We start from the raw sequence: 21558 nt of genomic DNA, 5'->3' as shown, positions 1-21558 counted from the left end.
GTCGGGGTACCAATTTACATAAATATCTAGCTGTCACAGTTCGCATACGTCCCTTGTAAAAGAAGCAATAAAAATAAAATTATATGATAGAACATTGAATTGACAGGCAACTTCAAACTGATATTTGGAGTAAATAATAATAATAATAATAATAATAATAATAATAATAATAATAATAATAATAATAATAATATAATAAAGGTGAAAATAATAACGATTATTTAAAAACTGTTACAATACAAATTTACAATGAAAGAATTAAAATTATACAACAATAATAATTTAATGTTATGAAGATAGTTCTGCCAGTTAACGTCTGCTGAAGATAACGTTAAGGTATTAAAACTCTTGCAACTTATTTTAATTCACTGTAAATACGGGAAGTGTGTCAAAATATATGTTCCTGTTGTTTGTTGAAGTTTAAGGTCCCTTTTCAGCAGCGAGGCTATACAAGACGTGGACTTATAGATGAAGCGAGTGTTAGCAAAGCTTCTACTATTCCACACGATTGGCATTTGTGTGTGTGACCATCTGTTCCATGATAACTCTCGTAAAACTTGCCCGATTTTGACGAAACTTGGTTATGTGCCATCCTTCCACTTGCAAAAATAAACCTACTGTTCGGAGGTTGCAATCCCTCAAGTATAGAGGAATGGGAAAAGGGAGTAAAACCTACCCCGTGTTGTAAATTTACACATGTACATACAACACATTTTGTCAATATAAACCACGTGAATATTTTTCGATTATAACAAAACTTAACATTTATTTTCTAAATGGTATTGGTAATATTCCCACGGCTTAGAGTTAAAATCCGCCAAAAATTAAAGTGTGAATCCTCTCTCATTCAAACTTCTAAAATAACTTCATGTTAATTTTCGTTAAAAATATTCGATTTGGCGTAATTTGTCATATATTTTCATTGAGGTTTCTCACTCATCATCTTTGCAGGGAGTTGAAATTAATAAAGAATAACTCCTCCTGACCTCTTAGTTCCTATTCCTCCATCTCCCCCCCTCCCGTCAATTTCTTTTCGAGTTCCAGGATAAAGTTTATAAAATTCATTCAGTTTTGATATAATTTCATGCACTGTCGTTTTCTTTTACTCTTTCCCGTAATTTCCAGTGCTTGGGATGAAAATCAATCACGAATAAGGGGTGAATTCAGTTCCCTTATGTGGAGTGGAATACTTTCCCCTTCCCCTTTTTTATGTCACCATATATAAATTAAAGATAACTACTGCTGCAAAACAAAGTTACAGAAAGATACTTTCTCCTTAAAAAGTTACAGCCCTCAACCATGACCAAGTGAGTAAAAAATTGGCGAGGAAGAGAATGATGGTTTCTCACTTACCTCACTTGATCATGTTCCGTCACTCCCTCAACAATATAATACAATATTCTGTATGTTGTTTATTCCCAAACACTTCTATTATCTGACAATTATTTATAAGGACACACTTATTGCATCTGACAAAATTTTAAGTGTGCGTTTCTCTGTTGAACATAAAATTTGTACAAATATCATGTAGAATGTTGTCACAAGCTGCTTGATTAAACATCATCTGTAGCCTCTTTTGCCTCTTCACTCTCTCTCCTACCATTATACCCTCTAGTACGTCCCTCATGATACAGTTCCTTCTTCGCCAATGTTAAAACCAGTTTCTCTTCCGCTTTTCAATTACATTTAAAACTGTTTTATCCCCCCGCCATTTCTAACCTTCTCATGCTTGATTAAAGGTATAGACAATTGACTGGGTTCACTACGTGACGATCATCTGAGGAATTGTGATTTTAAGTTGTACCTCTCAATAATAACGGTACTAAGTATGCATTAATTGCAAATTTGGAGCAAAGCGATCGACTTTTATTGATTATTCATAGAATTTTTTAGTGTATCAATTGTTTTCGTGAAGAGCACGGGATTTAAATAGTCGAATTTGACGTATGAGCGAACAGCATAATGGCTTTGAGAAATTGTGTTCGCAGAACAAACGAAAAGGATTTCACAATATTTCTAACGCTGTAAATTCCGTTTTCCATTATTTACAATGAGAATTCGCGTGCCAAATGCCATTCCAAGATTAAGCCTATGGGCATCCCGCTTTTCGGTTAGTATTCCTCAATGGTACGTTCGATCGGGACATGCGACTCCGTACAAGATCTCGAATCACCACGCGAAATGTGATTAAGAACGGTTGAAGCATCTCGTAGGAGTGTCCGGGTAAACGAATGCCTAAGTAGAAAAAAAAAAAAAAAAAGAGCTTCGCTGTAATAAAATACACTTGGAAAACATTTTTATAAAACACACTCTTTTTTTTTTTTTTTTTTTTTTTAATTTGATGGAGTGAAATCAATAATCTGCCATGTTTAATTATAGTGGATTATTGGGAACCACTTCCCTACTATCCATAAAAACTTTAGCGCTCACCTTAGAAAGAGCAGAAAGAAACAAAAAGCACTAAAGAAAGAAAGAAAGAAAGAAAGAAAAGAAAGAATAAATGAATGAATTAGTAAATAAATAAATAAAATAAATAAAATAAATAAATAAATAAAAAGATAAAATAATAAAATCAGTTTAGAACACTCGAAGAGCATTCCCAGAAGAAGTTAAAAAGAATTAATTTTTTCGAAATTTATATAAACTTGTCTATTAAATTTCTTTGATTAAATTCAATAGATAATACAATATAATTATATTAATATAAATTATAATTGTAATAAAATAATTAGAAAATTATAATACAAATTGTAGGCAATTAATTAAATGAAAAAGTATGATTATATTTAAATATCTCGAAATCGGATTTTTTTTCCCGCCAATATATCGGGAACAGTAAGAGCGACGAGAAAATTTTCTTATTTTCTTTTACACAGTTTTTGATGCTCCATCGAATGGAGAGTTCAATACTGAAAAATTCGCAAATAACACACACACAGACATGAGAATTCAGTAAGGAACTTTTTAAGTTCGTTGAACATTGCACAAAGAAAATTAACACTAATAGGAGCAACTTAATATAAAATTAAAAATTAAATTGTTTTACCTGTGAGATCGCCTCTGTAATGGACTTCCAGACGAGCTCCGTGATCGCTTCGACGACTTTGATCTAAAACAGTAATAAAAATAACAACGCTTATTCACGTTTAAAAAGAACGGCTACTACTTCTCTTTCTAGTATTACAATTATACAACTCGACAGAAATCTTCATTAACACATTTTTAAATTAATTTTCGGTGTCAGTCTCCATTATCTATCCATATCCTCTAAAGTTTCACCATGTTTACTACTTAATAAAACAATAGGTTGCATATTAGTAATAAAGAAAGTCTTAAACGAGGAATTAATAAGACTAGAAAAATTCGAGTAAAAACTAGATTGTAAACAGTTTTCGCCATCACAGTTACATAAAAAACACCTAAATTGCTCGAAAACGCCTTCAATACTAGTAGAAGTAATGGTTGTAAGTTTATAAAAGATGTTTCTTTAGTCTGCTGTACCGAATTACTGAGTCTATAATTTTATCAGGAGTGCCGAATTACTGAAAGTCGATAGTTTTATGGGGGTGCCGGATTACTGACCATTGATATAGTTTTAACGGGAATACCGGATTACTGAACGTCGATAGCTCTAATGGGAGTGCCGGATTAGTGAACGCCGATAGTTTTAACACGAGTGCCGGATTATTATTGAATGTCGATATAGTTTTAACGGGAGTCTGTCAGATTTCTGAACGTCCATGAAGTTTAACGGGAGTACCGGAATACTGAACGTCGATAAAATGTAACGGAAGTGACGGATTACTGAACGTCGATATAGTTTTAATGGGAGTGCCAATTACTGAATGTCGATATAGTTTTAATGGGAGTGCCAATTACTGAATGTCGATATAGTTTTAACGGGAATATCAAAGACAAATCACTATAGATAAAAACTCAAACAATGTAAACGTGCATTTTATGTGTTTACGTATGCTGTGAAGCTGATATAAATATCCTACTGTACAAAATATTTCATCATTTTTTATTATCATAATTTTAACGAAGAACCAATATTGAAATCATGTATTATGAAGTTCTTGTTTTCGCCCTTCTTGAGACCATTAATTACCTTGTTGTATAGTGAGCTTTATACACAGTTGGGCAAATAAAAGTGGTCCGGACAACAGAGTTCCAGAGTACAAAGAAACACAGCAAAGAAAAGGAAATAGTTCGCTAATCTGCTTATAGTACATGTTGAAAATGACCATCATTCATCTCTTGAATGACCACATGAGTGAAAATTACAATTTCAGGTGTTCGGACATGTTTCGGAATGTTCGAAACAGATTCTATCTGACGCCATAATCCTTGCATTGCACTCTTTATTGACACTTTGACACCATGAAATTCATGAGCAAACAACTAACCACACTCTTTCCACGAATTTGTTTTCACGTAACTTTCCACAACGAACATCCTCTGCTGCACTATGAGTACCATATTCACCTGTGCACTACTCGACTCACACTGACACAGCCCGCACTAAGATCTGAACCGGTGGTGTATGTACACGTGGTATGCGCATAACGTGGTGTGGTTCTATGCATACATTCACGTCGAATCGTATATACTCGTCCGGGCCACTACTACTTGCCCCACCCTGTACAAGATCAGTACAACGTATTTCTATTAAATGTTTTCAGTCAATGACTGGCAAGAATCGTCCCCTTTGTAATTAAGGATGGCTCGGGTTCGAGTCCAGGTGGAGGACAATATCTCTTGGATGCAAACTGAGTACTGGTTCGGCACGCACTATAGGTACTGTCCTTCATAACCCCGCTGTTATATAACAAAATTAAGATCGAACAAACTTCTACCCACATGTAATTGAAATAAACAAAGCAAACGCATGCCTAAAACACCTGGTTTAAATTTCAAAAAATGATTATTGACACTTTCTACGAAATACGTTGGAAAGATAAAGAAAACGAGCTGCCATCTGTTGGTTACTAGCGCTGATTTGAGCTCACCTTAATAAATTTAATGCCAAATGAGTATATATATTTAATAAGTTAGAAAAATGGGGAATAAAAAAGAGAAATATGTAATGCATTACCTTGATTCTTTGTAGTAGTAAGAGTCATCTGGGGAAGAACTTCTTCTGCTTCTCTCCGACCTCTCGGATCTTTCAGACTTTTCTCTTCTTCTGGATTCCCGTCTTTCTATTTCTTGCTCTTTGTCTCGGTCCAGATCTCGGTCTCTCTCCCGTTCACGCTCGCTTCGCTCAGCCTATAAATAGAAAACATGCAAAACAGAATTACATACATGGAGCCAGTAAAATGATTTAAAAAAAAAAGAAAGGAGGAAATCTTAATATGACTTTTTTCCTTTAGGCTAAAGGAGATAAATGATTAATAGAAATAAATGACTGCAGAATTGATGGAATGAAAATAGGGGTGAACTCTGAGAAAACCTAAGGACACGTGGTTGTCCATCAGAAACTCGCATGAACCTGGTAGCGAACCAATGACCCCTAGTACCAGAGGTGAGCACATTACCACTGAACCACTGTGCCTCCAGCAATATCATTTAAAACATAACCGCGCATAGAAACCCCGCTCTCAGGTATCTCACAGGAAAGAATGGTGAGGGAAAAGAAAAAAATCCTTTGCCCATACATTGCAGAGTCGGGCTCATCTAAGAGTAAAAAAATTGAAAAATTGTCGATAGGAAGAAATTATATACGAGCTAGGAAAAGTCTAGTGGCAGTTGAGATAAAAGAGTTAGGTATGCTAATTACAATGCAATGTTGCCAGATTTAGGTTCGAGAACAATCTTTCACAGGTACTCACTAATCATTATCACACACTTGTAGATATGGAAGGTTCGTTGGAAGCGCTAACAATTACAGATCTTATGCCAAATGGCTTTTACGCAAAATTATTCAATTTTTTGTACTTTTGACCTCGCTCCTCGCTGATTTATGCGCACGGAAGCTTTCTAGGATCCTACAATGTTATTATGGACATTAGAAATAAGGCAACAGAATTCAACGTGCTTCCTAATTAAAACGATAAATTACGATTTCGTTGGTCTCCTACTAATCTTGTTGAAATTTTTCGAATAAGGAACAACTTTCAGCATTAATTTCAACAGAGCTGGGGAGACAACACTATGATCTTGATCGTACATATTCCGCAATTAACGCGATATATACCAGCGTTTTTTACTTTTTTTTTTTCATTTTTGTGTAGCATACCACGAAACAAATTTAAATTTGCATAACAATTTACAAGTTTCGTATCGCATATTTGTCAGAAGGAAAACATTATTATTATTATTATTATTATTATTATTATCATTATTATTATTATTATTATCATTATTATTATTATTATTATTATTATTATTATTATTAAAAGCAAGGAAGCAAGTATACAAATAAAAGAGCAAAGTAAGGAAAAGTAACAACAATTATATTTTTGAAAAGTTCTAACTTGAACATTCTTCAGATTGTTTCAGCTGCTAGCTGTTTCTGAATATGTCCATATAAAGGTTTTTATTTTTGTTAAGTTTTGGATCTGCAACGACTTCAAGAAACGGGAATCGGAATTACGCAGTCAATGAAGTCAATCTTCATATTTACAATAAAAACAAAAGTTTGTGATAATTCCTAATCATAGCCAATCAAATCTTTTTTTTTTTTTTTTTTTTTTTTTTTTACACACACACACACACCTTAAATTAAACATTAATTTTCTTTCATCATTTAATATAAAACTTGAGAGCGTAGCAAACAGAATATATATTTTTGGGTCAATGCTATGAAACAAATGTGGAAAAACAGGAGAGCAGAAATGAGTACTGCTAAACTTCCACATTTTAGTTAGTAATCTAGTTTTCGAAAAGTAAGCTCGAGTCTTGGATTTCGAGAGTCACTTCATAGATTGAATAAAGGGTCCAAGAGGATATGGTCTCTATCCTCCATTCTACGACCAGTTTCCAGTAATTTGATTTGTAGTCTGTAGTAGATTGTGTTCTTCAGAGACTTACATACACCTAAAGGGAAATGTCGGGTTTCCCACGGGAATAACCACTGAGTTTCGACTGTATGTAAGTTCGAATAAAGAAACAAATGAAAGACAACGTTATACTGTTTTCTGTTGCAAAAATAGCTTACTTCGGCAATAAATTATGATCATCATGCATCGCATTTGCGATACAGTTTTTCATATAGGATTTTGGGCAGCAAACTGCGATGCGATACCGCTTAAATAACACTATGAATATATTATATATATTATATATTATATGAAGATTTCATTTCATTTCATATTCCATTGACTGTACCTTGAATTACCTAGCTCTCGGCAGGGGTCCGATTTCTATTAAAAACGGGGAAATGCGTAGTTTTAGCCAGATTTTTCTTTATATATATAAATAAAAAGAAAATATATATAAAGGAAAAATCTGGCTAAAACTACGCATTTCCCCGCTTTTAATAGAAATCGGACCCCTGCCAAGAGCTAGGTAATTCAAGGTACAGTCAAGGGAATATGAAATGAAATGAAATCTTTAAATTTGACGTCCCATGGTTATGCCGGCGAGGTAAAGGAGACGGTTATGATAAGAAATGAATGAAATGGTGGAATGAAGAAAGTGGGAGGAAACAGGAGAACCCCAAGAAAATCCACGCACACGGTGTTTGTCCACCACAAAGTTCATTTGGCGGAAGTTGGGATCGAGCCAGGGACCCCATGCACCAGAAATCAACGCTCGACCACTGAGTCACCAGGGCCTCGCCCATGGAGTAGTCTCCAGAGCAATCCCAATCGGCTTTAGTCAATAAGGGAAGGAGACTGCCTGCAAGTCGAGTATAGCATAGGCCTTCTGCGATATTGTGTCTGATATAACTTTTACATTACGTAACTTAGATCAGTAGTTGTTTTTCCCGTTTAGTAGTAGACCGAATTTCATAATTCTATCGTTATTTTCTCTTAGTTATAACCAATTACAATTTTTAGTACCAAGAAAGGAAATAGCTGCCCTGGAGTACACGGCAGCGACATACCAGCTCAGGTCGAATATAGCTTCTGAAGTAGGCTCCCTTTGCTCTCACATTCAGAAGTCACGGTAGTTCGTCGAATGGGAAAATAAATCATTCGGAGTTTACAGCAACGAAGAAATTATTTTGGAAAACATGAAACACCTGATCCTTAAAAAAATAATGCTACTATACTATAGCATTGTATACTATTACTATAATATTTTAGTTATTACAAAATATTAGCAAAATAAAAAGATGTATTTATAAAGAAATAAATGTGATAAAGTTATTTTAAAAAAATATTACTGAAATATTATGCTTCATTTGGTTGTTGATGTCTACTTGTTTTCTATGTGAGTTACTTGCTTTCTGTATTAGAAAGCTACTTTTTTTCTTTTTCTTTTTTTGTAAATAGTATACTCCTGATGATGTCTATAGGTGGACAGATCAAAATATTACAGTGCTGACAGAATGTGCCTATACAGAGAATGATTAGGTTGTTTCATTGTGTTGATCTACAACTCGAAGAAACTAAAATCTACAAACCTTTCTTAACAGTTTCCGCCTATAGTGTTCCACCTGTTGCTGAATGTTCCAACCTGATTTTAAACTTCGTTGCCCCGACTCCAGTTCATCTTGGTATGTCATGACTTTTAGCTCTATTTCTCTAAGTTTGGCACGACGTTCTTCATTCATCTCTCTGGAAGATAATGAGAAAAAATATATATATATATATTAATAAAATATCGTTGAAATAAACACGACAGTTAGTACATATATGATAAAAGTAAATCAAATTTTCTACTTCAGATATGACGAAATATACGTCTGAGTGAGTGAGATTTCCAAATTTCAACTACAAGAACTTCAGGATCATAAAAGGTTAATGTATATTCAATGTTGTGTATGTGGGCTTTTACTGGGCACATGTCCAGAGAAGCAAAGTCTGTGCAAGGAAAAACGGATTTTTTTTTTTTTTAATCCTTTGCCTAAAAACGAACTCTAAAATAACTGCGGGTAGAATACTTATATAAAAGGTACCATATGCGCCCCTTATTGTGAATTATATTGGCTATACTATTCATAACAATGTACTTTTACCAGGAGACACAGTGAGGGATGATGGGTCTTGGCTCTATACGTAGTCAGAGTGCAGGCAGCGTGACTTCGGACGAATGGGATGGGATTATAATCATAGGATACGAGCACGGATCATCCATCCCTCCTTAAAACTGACATGCAATGATTACAATCTGTGACGGAATTTATTATTATATTGTCATTGGAAGTAAGAATAAACGCTACTAGAATGAAAGAGCGAAAGTAGGACAACCAAAGTAGGAATATGAAATCTTTGAGTTTTACGTCCCACGGTTATGCCGGTTAGACTAAAGGAGACGGTGATTATGAGAAATAAATGAAATGGTGGAATGAAGAAAGTGGGAGGAAACGGGAGAACCCGGAGAAAACCCACGCACACAGTTTTTGTTCACCACAAAGTTCACTTGGCGGGAGCAGGGTTTGAACCCTTGACTCCATGCACCATAGGTGAAAGCTCTACCACTGAGCCACCGCGGCCCCAAACTAGGAATATATTGACATTTACTAACTGTACATACAATCTAGCTTTTGTCTTGTCGTCATCGATCCTTACTTGAGTGCCTAAATGTAAAAAGAGATTTGTTAAAATTGTTGTTTATCGTGGAATTTATTTTTATTTCTATTTTATTCAAATTTCATGTTAACAATTAAGTGTTCCCGTTTCTTGCAGGTGCAGTTAAGTAATGGAAATGACCATGTGAAGATCACGTAGAGAACATCCTGATGGCCAGTAAAAGCAATTTCAAGGTTCATCGCCACGATTTCAACCAGCGTTATCTGGATGAGTTTTCATTTCTTGGCAGTACCACAGAAAAATAAAAAAAAAAAAATGAGCCTAAACCAACAGGATAGCTTAATGATGCTACCGATGAGGCCATACCAACAGCTGTGCAGAAGACTATTACAAATCCACACCGAAGAACCCTTAGTTATACCTGTTCCAAGTCATCGCCTACCAATTATGTGGGCCCTATCTGAAAACAATCAATACTTACAAGTTACATCTCTTCAGGACGATCCTGACTGCAAGACTCAATTTGCAAACAAATGACTCACAAGGCGCATCTAATCCACATTGGGTATACACGTCTCGGACGTTTACTTCTGCTCAAATCATTCCATGATGTGCTACAGGGAACCTGTCTTGTAGAGCAAGTTGGTTTAGTTGAACTCCAGAATTATGTGCATTTGCTGGATGAAACGGTGTTTCAATCGCTGTTTACGGAGGATGAAAATTTTCTGGAGTTTTTTCAATATAACGTTGCACTCATTTCGGTGAAAGAATATATGAACCCTCAGTTTCCGCGTCGGTAGATAATTGCACAGGTTCTATTATCTGACCACGCTAGATTTTACTCTACGCGGCTACGTACCACACTGGATACTCTTCCACATAGCATGAAAAGTGGGTGTAGAGACTGAATGGTTTTGCTGAGATTCAAGCATTAAGTACCCTCTTCATCCCAGAAGAAGGAATTCTCTCTCTTTCTTCTTTGCCGGCAACGTGAAATGATGCCATTTCATGCTCCACAGCTTTGTTTTTGGTTCATACTGGTAAAACCAGCTTTTATCACCGGTCACAATACTCAATAAAATATCCAGTTCCTTTCGATATGTTTGAAGTTTTTGAGTGGTGTTTGTTTTCTCCACTTTGTCTTCAGAGGCCAAACAACGTAAGACCAAGTGGCAACAAATGTTTCGACAGCTTAACCTTACAATTATTTCTTGCATTGCAGTGTTATATAGAAAGCATTAATGCAATTGTATTCACAGTGACCCGTCTACCTCCTTTAATAATGACCACTCCCAGGTGGATCTTCGATGCTCGTGTTTCTATCTCGAAAATGTTTTCATCCATCTTCTAATAATGCTGGTACCTATGAACTCATCTCCATACACACGTTGAAGTTAATTATTAGTTTCCTCAGCACGTATTCCCTCTTTAACAAGCAATACAATCACTGAAACGGACATTTTCACACAACTGCTTGCGCTCACGCGATAGACGCTAATGATGCCATACTAACTTCACGAATTCATTTTAAGTCTGTAGAATGCGCTTCCTTTTTTTTTTTTTTTTTTTTTTTTTTTTATTGCTCATTACATTTAGTATGTCTCTTGTACTTTGTACTTACTACAAAATTATGCCGACAATTTTACCATTGCAATTTGACAAAAGAGAAATGGCAAGACATAATTGACGAGCGCCTATTTCATCTGTATATATAAAAGAAGTCCTGAATGAGTGAGTGAGAGAGACTGACCGACCAATCAACGGCCAGGCCAAACCCTTAAGCTAGAAACTTAAAATTTGGACAGGACATAGGATATCACTAAGGAAGATTTTTGGGGGGAAATTTGACGTGGAAGTGGGAAAATAGGAGTGGCAAATATTCTGTTAAAATGTCTATTTGGTGTATGGACTTCCCATTAAAATCATCAGACAAATGTTTCAGTGATTTTTGATATTTGACCCATAAGGAAAGGACACTAAGTGGCCAGAAGAAGAGTGTGATTATAATAAGATGATGGCCATATCTCGGAGTCACTTAACGCTACAGACATGATACGTGAATTTTTTACTTAAACTAATTCAACAGGTGTTCCAGCTTTTATATTATATTATATTATATTATATATATATATACAAGGGCGGATCCAAGGGGGGACTATAGGGGCTATAGCCCCTTCCCCCCTTGACGCTCAGATATACACTGGATAAAATGGGCTTCAATCCTGCTTTACATTGGATAAAACGGCAAACTATGGTTTAGCCCCTCCCTTGATCATATCCTGGATCCGCCACTGTATATATATATATATATATACTTCTAGAAGGGAAGAAAAAAGAGTGGAGGTTGTGACTATCTCGGAATCCCTTAAGGAAAAGAGATGACATTTGGTGCTTGACCTTTCATTTAAAATAATTAAATACATGTATGATTGTTTTTCGATATTTGTTCTAGAAGAGAAGAAAAAAGGTGAGAAATAGAGGAGCAGAAATTGCAAATACTATAATAATATTATATATTTAGGGTGAACCTTAAAGATGGGCACAAACTCCGAGAGATGATTCGCGACGTCAAAAGAAGACAAAAACTCATGTTGCACATTGTCGAATTCCGCGTCGTGGACGAGTGATAGGAGGGTGTCAACTTGGAATCGAATCTCCAATCGTGACAATCGGAACGGAACAAAATGATGTGTCCATACTTCGGGAGATGATTCGTAACATCAAAAGAAGACGAAAAGTCCTCTTGCATGTTGTCGAATTCCGTGTTGTTGTGTACGCTTTGGACATCTTTCTGTTCCGTTCCAATTGTCAGAATTCGATTTTCGATTCCAAAGTGGCAACCCTGTCACTCTTACACGACGCAGAATTCGATAATATGCAAGAGGACTTTTTGTCTTCTTTTGATGTCATGAATCACCTCCCGGAGGTTGTACACATCTTTCAGATTCATCCTGTACTTAAATTGTCTCCATTTCCCCTCAGAAACGTAAAGTTCGAAAATGTTCAGGCAAGATTCCACTTATTATTAACGAAGTCAATATACCAATCTTAATCTTAACATGACGAGCTCGTGAGATGCTCTATTTCTGACATAAAATTTGAACCCCTTTGATTTTCTTTCCCCCCCTTAGGATAAAATTTTAAAAATTCTAAACAGCCTGCAGTCTTATTCCTACAGCTACCTAGAAATAGAACAAGCCAACAGTATGGAATTGTTTAAAGGAAAAACATACATACATCTTTATATGTAAGAACAGCTTAAATTCGGTCATCAAAATATGAGAAGTGATATTTACCTATTCTCGTAGCCTTCAGCTTCCCCTTCCTGTGAATCCTCTTCCGCCATCATAGGAACCCCATCGTAATCGGCAGCTTCTTCTTCTTCCGCTGTTGTCTTTCCCTCCCTCTCCTGTTCATCAGTCTCCATTGGCTGACCATCTTCCACTCGCTGGCCGTCCTCCTCACTCTCGTGGTCCAGTAGATCCCATTTGGATGTGGTCATCGCCTGAGCCTCCACCTGTTCAGGGTCTACAGTCTCCCATCGCGACGGTACGAAGCCCGCTGGCATCTTTCGGCTGTTAATTCGGTGAAGGGCGCTCAGCACATCCTCCTCCTTCATAGCGTTTGGTTCTGGGATATCCTCATCGTCTTCCTCTAGAGGTTTCCCGTCCAAGTCATCCTCCACTGGAAAAGGGAAGACAATATATTATACGGGGAAAGAAATGAAATGAAAATATTCAGTTTAACATTTCACAATTATGTCCTTTTAGGCTAAGAGAGAAAATGATTTAGGCAAGTGAATGATAGTGGAAGAATTGGTGGAATAAGCAAGTGGAAGGAAATGGGAGAACCCGACAATCACCCACGGACACGATGCTGTCCACCAAAAAACTTATTTTAACGGGAACAGAACCAGGTACCCCACGCACCAGAGATACGCTCTCTACCACTGAGCCACCGTCCCCCGAGAGAAGACGGAGTATCCACTATTTTAACCACTTTCAGCCAGTGTGTCGGAAGAAAATTCGGACCTTACAGAATAAAATATATGCTTTATAGAAGAGTTTGTTATTTGTATCTATTAAAACGGTAACGGTCACTGTTTCTTGTTACTTAATACTCCCGCAGTTTGGATTCCGTAGGTGATGTTTCTTTAGCAGGGTATCTACTAAAATTCCAAAATGAAATTTCGGGACTTTTTCTTCACCAAACCATAAAATTGTTAACATTCTGAAGAGCGAATTTGGGTGCGAATTAGGCCGAATTTTCATGCATGCGATATAAGCGTGCTTTGCTTGCAATTTGATAGCGTCTAAAGCCAACCACAGGCATTCTGGTGGTGAATTTTCACGTTTTATAGAACAAAATGTTCCAGTCTATACTTATATTTATTTGTACAGATAAAAAAAAAAAAAAAAAAAATCGTGACCCAAAAGCTAAATTTCTTGACTTTCATGACCGTTTTCTAATTTCGGGACTTTTTCGGGACTTTCGTGACCGATGGACATCCTGTTTAAGATTAAAAAAAAAAAAAAAATGGGGGGTTTCTACAGGTGTCTTAGCTTTAATTTCCCTGACTTCAATATAAATTTGTCCTGACTATTTTGTGCACTATAATGTGATTCTCCTATTTATTTCAAGTTCAACAAAAAACAAAAACAGAAAAACATTGCGAAATGTGCAGGGGTGTTGGAACACAGGCTTACATAATAGTGTTCCCCAACTGCAACCAGAAAGTTTACTGAAGGAAAAATAAAAACTACTGAGACCGGTGGACCGTAAAGTGTAGAGAAGATTAGAGAGTACAAAGATGAAAATGTACATACGTACAGAGGAAAATGAAAAAAAAAATAAAAATAAAAATGAACAGAGAAATTAATAAAACAATATAAATGTCGAATAATGAAATATGTGACAAACAACAGAGCAAGAAGTATACAAAAAAAATAAGTGAAAAATGAAAAAAGAATCGCAAGGATAAAAAATATGGGAAACTGGGTGTAAATGGCTTTTTTATTTCTTTTCTTCAAATTTAACGTACTACGATTATGCAACAAGGGTAACAGAGACCGTGATAATGAGATGGGTGAAATGAAGAAAGAGAAAACTCACACATGCGGTGTTTGTCCGCCACATAGCCCACTTGGCGGGAGACGAGATCGAACCAGGAACTCCAGGAACTAAAAATGAGCGCTCTACCACTGAGCCAATGAGACAGGCCACTATACAAGGATAAGATCAAAGGGTGGTTCGCAGATAGGATGGGATTACATATGTTTCTAAAGGGCATGAAAAGAAAATGAAATGAAATCTTTCAGTTTAACGTTCCACGAATATGTCCTTTACACTAAGGGAGACGGGTGATTAAGGCAAGAGAATGATGGAAGAATTGGTGGAATGAGACAGTGTAAGGAAACGGGAGTACCCCGAAAAAACCCACGGACACGATGTTGTCCACCACAAACTTATTTGGTCGAAGATGGAACCAGGGATCCCATACACCAGAGGTAAGCACTCTACCAGTGAGCCACCGTTAAAGGTCATGAAAAGGGATTGAGAAAAAGATTTTACGATAATTATGCGGAAGATGTGGTTGTGTGTTCTGAGACAGACAGATGAGAAATTTAAGCGCTGCATGAGTATCGGCGATTGTTGATGCCAATCGAAGCATATCATTCGTAAATTCATGACTTCTCGTACAATGCCAAAACTCATCTACATCACAAACCATCCGCTCTTTCCTGTCCTTGGCTAGTAACTTATTCTTCGGGTGCTTACTCCTACTTTCATCATTCAACAGCATTGCCCTGTGAGCTAAAAATAACAAATATCAAGTGAGATTTACAGGTGAAGGGATTCGAACCTAGATCTGAGATCCGAATCTACTTTAGTAGTCATCTCGAGCCGTATTTGAGTCACGTCACCGTCGGTATTGTAATAAACATAAAAGAATCGTATGTTTATAATTTGTTCATGGTATATTATTGTCACAATGGAGGAGGAGGAAGGAAATGAAAAACGTTGATCAGTCTGTAAGTTCGTTTGTTCCCTTCAATCTATTCAAAACCACAAACACACCTTGCAAATCAGGGAACTATTTTCACCAAAACTCAATATTAATATCTTTATAACCATGAATTTGGGTTACTCTTACCAGGATCTGAAATTTGAGATTTATCTTTCATCACAGAATCCAAGTCTCGGTTTCAATTCTATATACAAGACGGAAATTTTATGTACAGAAATCTGAATCCAAATCTGGGAGCAAAATCCTGGGGATATGGGAAGAAATTTCCCGCACTTAATATTTTTGGATTAGAATACCCTAGACTGGTAAGTAATTGAGAGTGAATAAAGTAACATTTCGTTAAAAGTGTGCAAATTAATTATAACATTCATATGTAATTAGTATGTATTTTACATGTAATCAACGGGTGAACTGATGACTACAAATATCTCTACTTCAAGATAGTTTAATGATTCTGCGTGTTCCAATAAGTAAATTCTCTATGTCAAAGCATTGCAGAGCGAAGAGCTTTTTCTTAACTCCCATCTATATCCGTTCCTATCCTTCGTAGATTGGAGATCAAAATTAGGTTTGGTTTCAGGAATGTAAGTTAATGATAATAGAAAACGCGATCAAAACAAACAAAATAAGAAATGAAATATTTAAATTTTACGTCCCACGATTATGCTGGCTAGACTAAAGGAGACGGTGATGATGAGAAATGGAGGAATGAATAAAGTGGGGGGAAACGGGAGAACCCATAGAAAATCCACGCACACTGTGTTTGTCCTCCACAAAGTTCTCTTGGCAAGAGCTGGAATCGAACCAAGGATCCCATGCACCAAAGGTGAACGCTCTACCACTGAGCCACCGCGACCCGCACCAACAAATGATAAAAGCATGATTACTGCCGCAAAATCGCGGCCTGACACTAGGGACCCTTTACACTAGAAGAGAAAACTAACACTAGCCGACTGTACTAATTTAGAAAGACTGAAAGGCAATTACCACGTTATTATATAAAATCGGGTAGGAACACCTAAAGACTTACTTGGCACTCCATCAATATCTTCATCTGCCGCAATGTTTCCGATGTTAACGAGTGCAGACTTCAGCAGTGTTGCGCCATCTAATGGAACACCATCAAGGTCCTCATTGTCCAAAGGCACTCCGTCCAGCTCTTCAGATACAACTGGTTCGGGCTCTTCCTCCACTTTTTCCTCAACAGGGGGCTAGAAGACAAGATAAAATATATAGAAAGCAATATATTTATCAGAGAAAAACTGTCGTACGATGTTAATTACAGTTATATTGTTATCTAATTACATTATGTTAATGTTTGAATTATACACCTCGTATTCTTCTATTCTTGAAGATTTTAGATAGCCTTGCTACGCTCTATTAGAAAGGTTAAAATAGTAAGTGGAAGAAGAAGTTAGACTAGAATCTATATATTAAAATGCCAGGTTTATATGTTTGTGGCCACTGTGGTCAAGAAAAATTTATAGGTTTGTGGACAACTCTTTGGACAATATCTCGGAAACCAGAACCTGTAGAAAGATGCTGTTCACTGATCGATTGCAAATTCTGTGTAGATTGCCCAGTTCTAATTGAATATTTAAAAAAACGTAGCCGTTATTCCTTTATTACATTTGTAGGGGTACATTGGAAGTGTTGAAATTATAAATAAATAAATAAAATAAAAAAAATAAAAAAGTAGAGCATCTTATCCTATGAGTTACACATTCCAACATCACACTTTTGTATACAGAGGTTGTATATCTCTCAGGCGTTCGTTTCATGGCCAAATGATAATGAAAGACAAAGGATAACCTTATCTCCAGTCTAAGATGAATCTTTATTGTTTGGAGTTTTTCGCCCAATGAATACCATATATCACTGACATTATAATTAACTGTGTGTATAATGTATTTGCTTATTACATAGTGCATGCAAGAAGAAAGAAAACACTGATCATACATGAACTAAAAACTCCAACCGGAAGTAGGCTCAAATCTTCCAAACGGTGCGATATTGCAAAAATCTCCCCTTTATGATACCTCTTGTCGATTTTTATCACAACGTCGTTCACTTGTGTCTGTAAAGGAATATGTACATATGTTGTGAGGAATGACAAGGAGATTCATGCTCATATGTGAATGATGCGCTGTGTGGAGAGCAAAGGTTCCGCTAGTAATGATCTAAAATTGTACAACTGTTCTCAAAATAGTGGAAGTAGGCAATGCGTTTTCTCACTGTCTAGTCTTGATTGATATGTAAATAATGTTTAAGATTTATAATGCAACTATTCTCATGTTATTGTTACTCGCCAGGCCTGGAACAATGTGAGTACTTACCATTTTCAAGACTGATAGAAGGACTCAAGAAAATCAAATTTAATTGTAACGAGAAAAGGTCAGAAGGTTTCAAATATAAAAACTGACAGTGAGTTTTCAGAAGACTAGGACTGTTTGGGATAGGCAAACTTAGGAATGTGTAAATACTACACAGGAGGGGAGAGGAACTACTTTCAACGCCTATACAGTCTCCTACAATTCAGAAATTTACCACTCTTAACAACATTTTAGAGTGAGCCTTGTATGCTGCGAGTAAGGTGATGGTATGCATATAACTGTACACACTTGATGACTAAAAGCTACTCACACTGATAAAGAAAATGATTGTATTTGAAATTCCTTTAACAAGTTAAACAAATTTACCTATTATTCCATCTGATACTTACCGCAGACGTGATTCCCAAAAATGCATTCTGAAGCTTGATTAAGAAATCTTTGGGATATATTGCCCATTCTTCCCATGCTCTGAATATCTGCATCACTCGCAACTTGAAGGCTTCGGCTTTCAACCTACTTTCAATATTTTTGTACGCTTCATGGACATCTTTGAAAATCTGAATTAGTTTGGTTTCGAAGCTGAAAGAGAAGAAAATGTTTTAGTGGAATAAATGTACACTAAATATATTAAAATTATAAAAGTAATATTAATAATAATATTATTATTATTCTGCAATTACCGGACACCGGACCGTAGTAAAACTGTATTCACTACGGTCTTCTGCTAAGATTTTAGCTTTAACGTAACACTGGTTGTGAGATTAGCACCCATTTTCAGCATTTACACTATGTTAAACATGAATCTACAGTTTAAACTGAAATCTGAATCACATGTACCAGGTGCATTCAAGTTATAACACCTGGAGATTGGTAACAGATAGAAACGTGTTATTTGGTTAGTTTTAAAATACGCGAGCATTCGTTGTAATGCATGATAGAGATGGCAAACTCTAGCCGCAGCTGTAAAAGTGACGACTGTTTTTAATACTTACAATACTCGTAAAATGGCGACGTTTTCATTACAAGAACAGCGTCTAATCATTCGTTTTCTCCATTTGCGTAGTATGACATCACTTGAAATTTATCGCCAGTTAAGCGGGACATGTAGTGATGGTGACATGGATGTGTCTAATGTACGTTCGTGGGTACGATAGTTCAAAGAAGGCAGACCGTCGTATGACAACAAACCAAGACAACCTCTGCCTCGCACAAGCGGCTCTGACGGCAGTGTGCGTAGATCCAACAGAAATGCCAACTTTACAGGAGATGTGTTCCACACTCATTCGTCAATTCTTCAAAACACTTTGTCCACTCGTTCGACCATGTCTGCCTTCTTTAAACTGTCGCACCCACGAACGCACATTACACACATCCATAACACCATCATCACATGTCTCACTCAACTGGCGATGAATTTCAAGCGATCTCTCACCACACAAATGAAGAAAACGACCAGTATATATGCATCAAAAACAGTCATCACTTTCATCGTTGCCGCTTGAGTTTTATGTGAGGTACGGTGTTGCCATCTATCATACATTGATAATGAGTGCTCGCGTATTTTAAAATAAACAGTACGTTTCTATCTGTTGCCAGCCCTGAGAAAAAAATCGAGTTGTTATAATTTGAATGCACCTTGTACTCGAACCGAAAATTGAACCAGGTCTCCCAATCCGAACTATCTTTTTACACAACCTCAAAATACATTTTCTTTTCAAACAGTGTCGTGATCAGTTTCTTTTCCTTTTATTATATTCAGTGTCTTCTGTTTCCTATTTCTGTTAGCACATCCTAATTACAATCCCGTTTGTAACATCCATGCTACTGACTGGCCCGTGCAACAAATTTAATAAATTTACTTTCGAAACCCACAGCGTTCAAGTGCCAAAGAACACAAAAATAGCTATGCATTTTTATGTTGCAAGTTTTTCTTAAAGGTAGCATTGAAAGTGTATGTTGCAACATTTATTTATTTATTTATTTCATACGAAACAACGGTTTGAATCCCATTTTGTCTTGAACTTTAAATGCCGGGCATTTAAATTCACTTTATGTGCAAAATTACGTCATATCCCTACAATAAGAATCGAATGAATAACACCCAGTGTCAAAGATTTTCACAGTGACTTATGCTTTCTTGCGTGGAGTCCCGGGCTCGATTCTCGGTGGAAGTATTTCAACTCTAATAGTAGTTATAATTCCATTTTACACAGGTTTCATTTAATATAGCCTCTGTGCTGTAAAGTGACGTTATACTAGAATCAATCAACTTATTACATAGTTCAGATTGAAATTGATTTCCCTAACTTTCCCTGAATTTCCGTGACTAAGTACTGTATTTGCACGAATGTAGGCCGCACGTTTTTTCCCTACATTTTCGCTTGAAAAATCCAGGTGCGGCCTATAATTGAGATTTTCCCCCTCAGATCATAAATCGTCAGTCTTAAAATGATATATACACATATGATTTTCCAGCATTTAACTTGAATCATTTCACTTGTAACAGTATATCCACATGTCCTGTTTTAAACTACAAATCAAGCAAACCTTTTTCCACATCTGATTATTTGCAATTTTGCCCTCGAAATGAAAACCGACTTTTCAAACTATTTAAGGTTAGTGTAAAGGGACAGGTTTTGCCGATAGATGTCACTACAGTCTTCATATCTCTCCCATGTATTTTTTAACTTTCACGAAAATTTACAATTTCTTTTACAGTAGAGACTTGAAATTTTTGGAGAAGGAACTTCATAACCTATTAAAGGAAACAATCCGTGCCGATTTTTTATTTAGAATTTTCTTCATTGTTGAAAGAGTTCCATTGTTAAAGATTTGGATATCCATTTTAACAATCATGCCATTTTAAGAATCATGCCATTTCAACAATGAAGAAAATTCTAAATAAAAAATCGGCACGGATTGTTGCCTTCGATAGATTATGAAGTTACTTTTCTAAAAATTTGAAGTCTGCAGGTTGAAGTTTGTAACAGAAATCGTGAATTTTGGTGAAAGGTAAAAAATGCATGGAAGAGATACGAAGATTGTACTGCCATCTATCGACAAAACTTGTCCCTTTAAACCAACCTCAAGAGTTTCCCTTCACTTGTACACCACCGACCAAGTTCCTTTCATCAAATCTGCGTCCAGCTTCCCGTTTTCCGTGTTCCTTTGCATAGCAGATAATCTGAAGTTTACATTTTGCTGTGTAACTAGTACGCTTCTTCCTCATCGTCACTCACAAACCAAATGATCAACTTTTCTCGAATAAATCAACCTCCTTACACTGTACCTTAAATTAGTCACGTCACAAGACCTCCCAATATGTAAAAACTTGTTCTATTGCTGACGAGTCATCCTTAGTTATGCGAGAGTTGAATAAGAGGAAGGAGAGAGATGCAACTCAAAGTACTATCTAATTGAACTATCTCGTAAATTTAGTAATGCGGCCAAGGGCGCTGATTTCTCTGTAAATTTTGCGGGGGGAGGGCATTCAGATACAGACGGCATATATATGAGGATTTTAAGACTAATTACATTCAAATTATGCGAAATG

General features: G+C 36.3%; 1 protein-coding gene across 1 annotated transcript in view; it reads right to left on the bottom strand.

The window, feature by feature from the left end:
- LOC145684375 (U2 snRNP-associated SURP motif-containing protein) overlaps positions 1–21558 on the bottom strand; it is a 108766-nt gene that overhangs the window by 5310 nt on the left and 81898 nt on the right. The window contains exons 16-21 of the mRNA XM_081756621.1: positions 18395–18584; positions 16703–16883; positions 12941–13328; positions 8576–8729; positions 5099–5271; positions 3047–3109 (exon numbers count right to left, since the gene is read on the bottom strand). Coding sequence (XP_081612747.1) covers positions 3047–3109; positions 5099–5271; positions 8576–8729; positions 12941–13328; positions 16703–16883; positions 18395–18584 — 1149 coding nt within the window. The remainder of the gene's footprint in view (positions 1–3046; positions 3110–5098; positions 5272–8575; positions 8730–12940; positions 13329–16702; positions 16884–18394; positions 18585–21558) is intronic.

This window comes from Thermobia domestica, chromosome 4 (genome assembly GCF_964235325.1).
Source record: "Thermobia domestica chromosome 4, izTheDome1.hap1.1, whole genome shotgun sequence".
Taxonomy (NCBI): Eukaryota; Metazoa; Arthropoda; class Insecta; order Zygentoma; family Lepismatidae; genus Thermobia; species Thermobia domestica.
The sequence above is the reverse complement of the archived record's forward strand: the minus strand, read 5'-3'. Positions and strand labels throughout refer to the sequence as shown.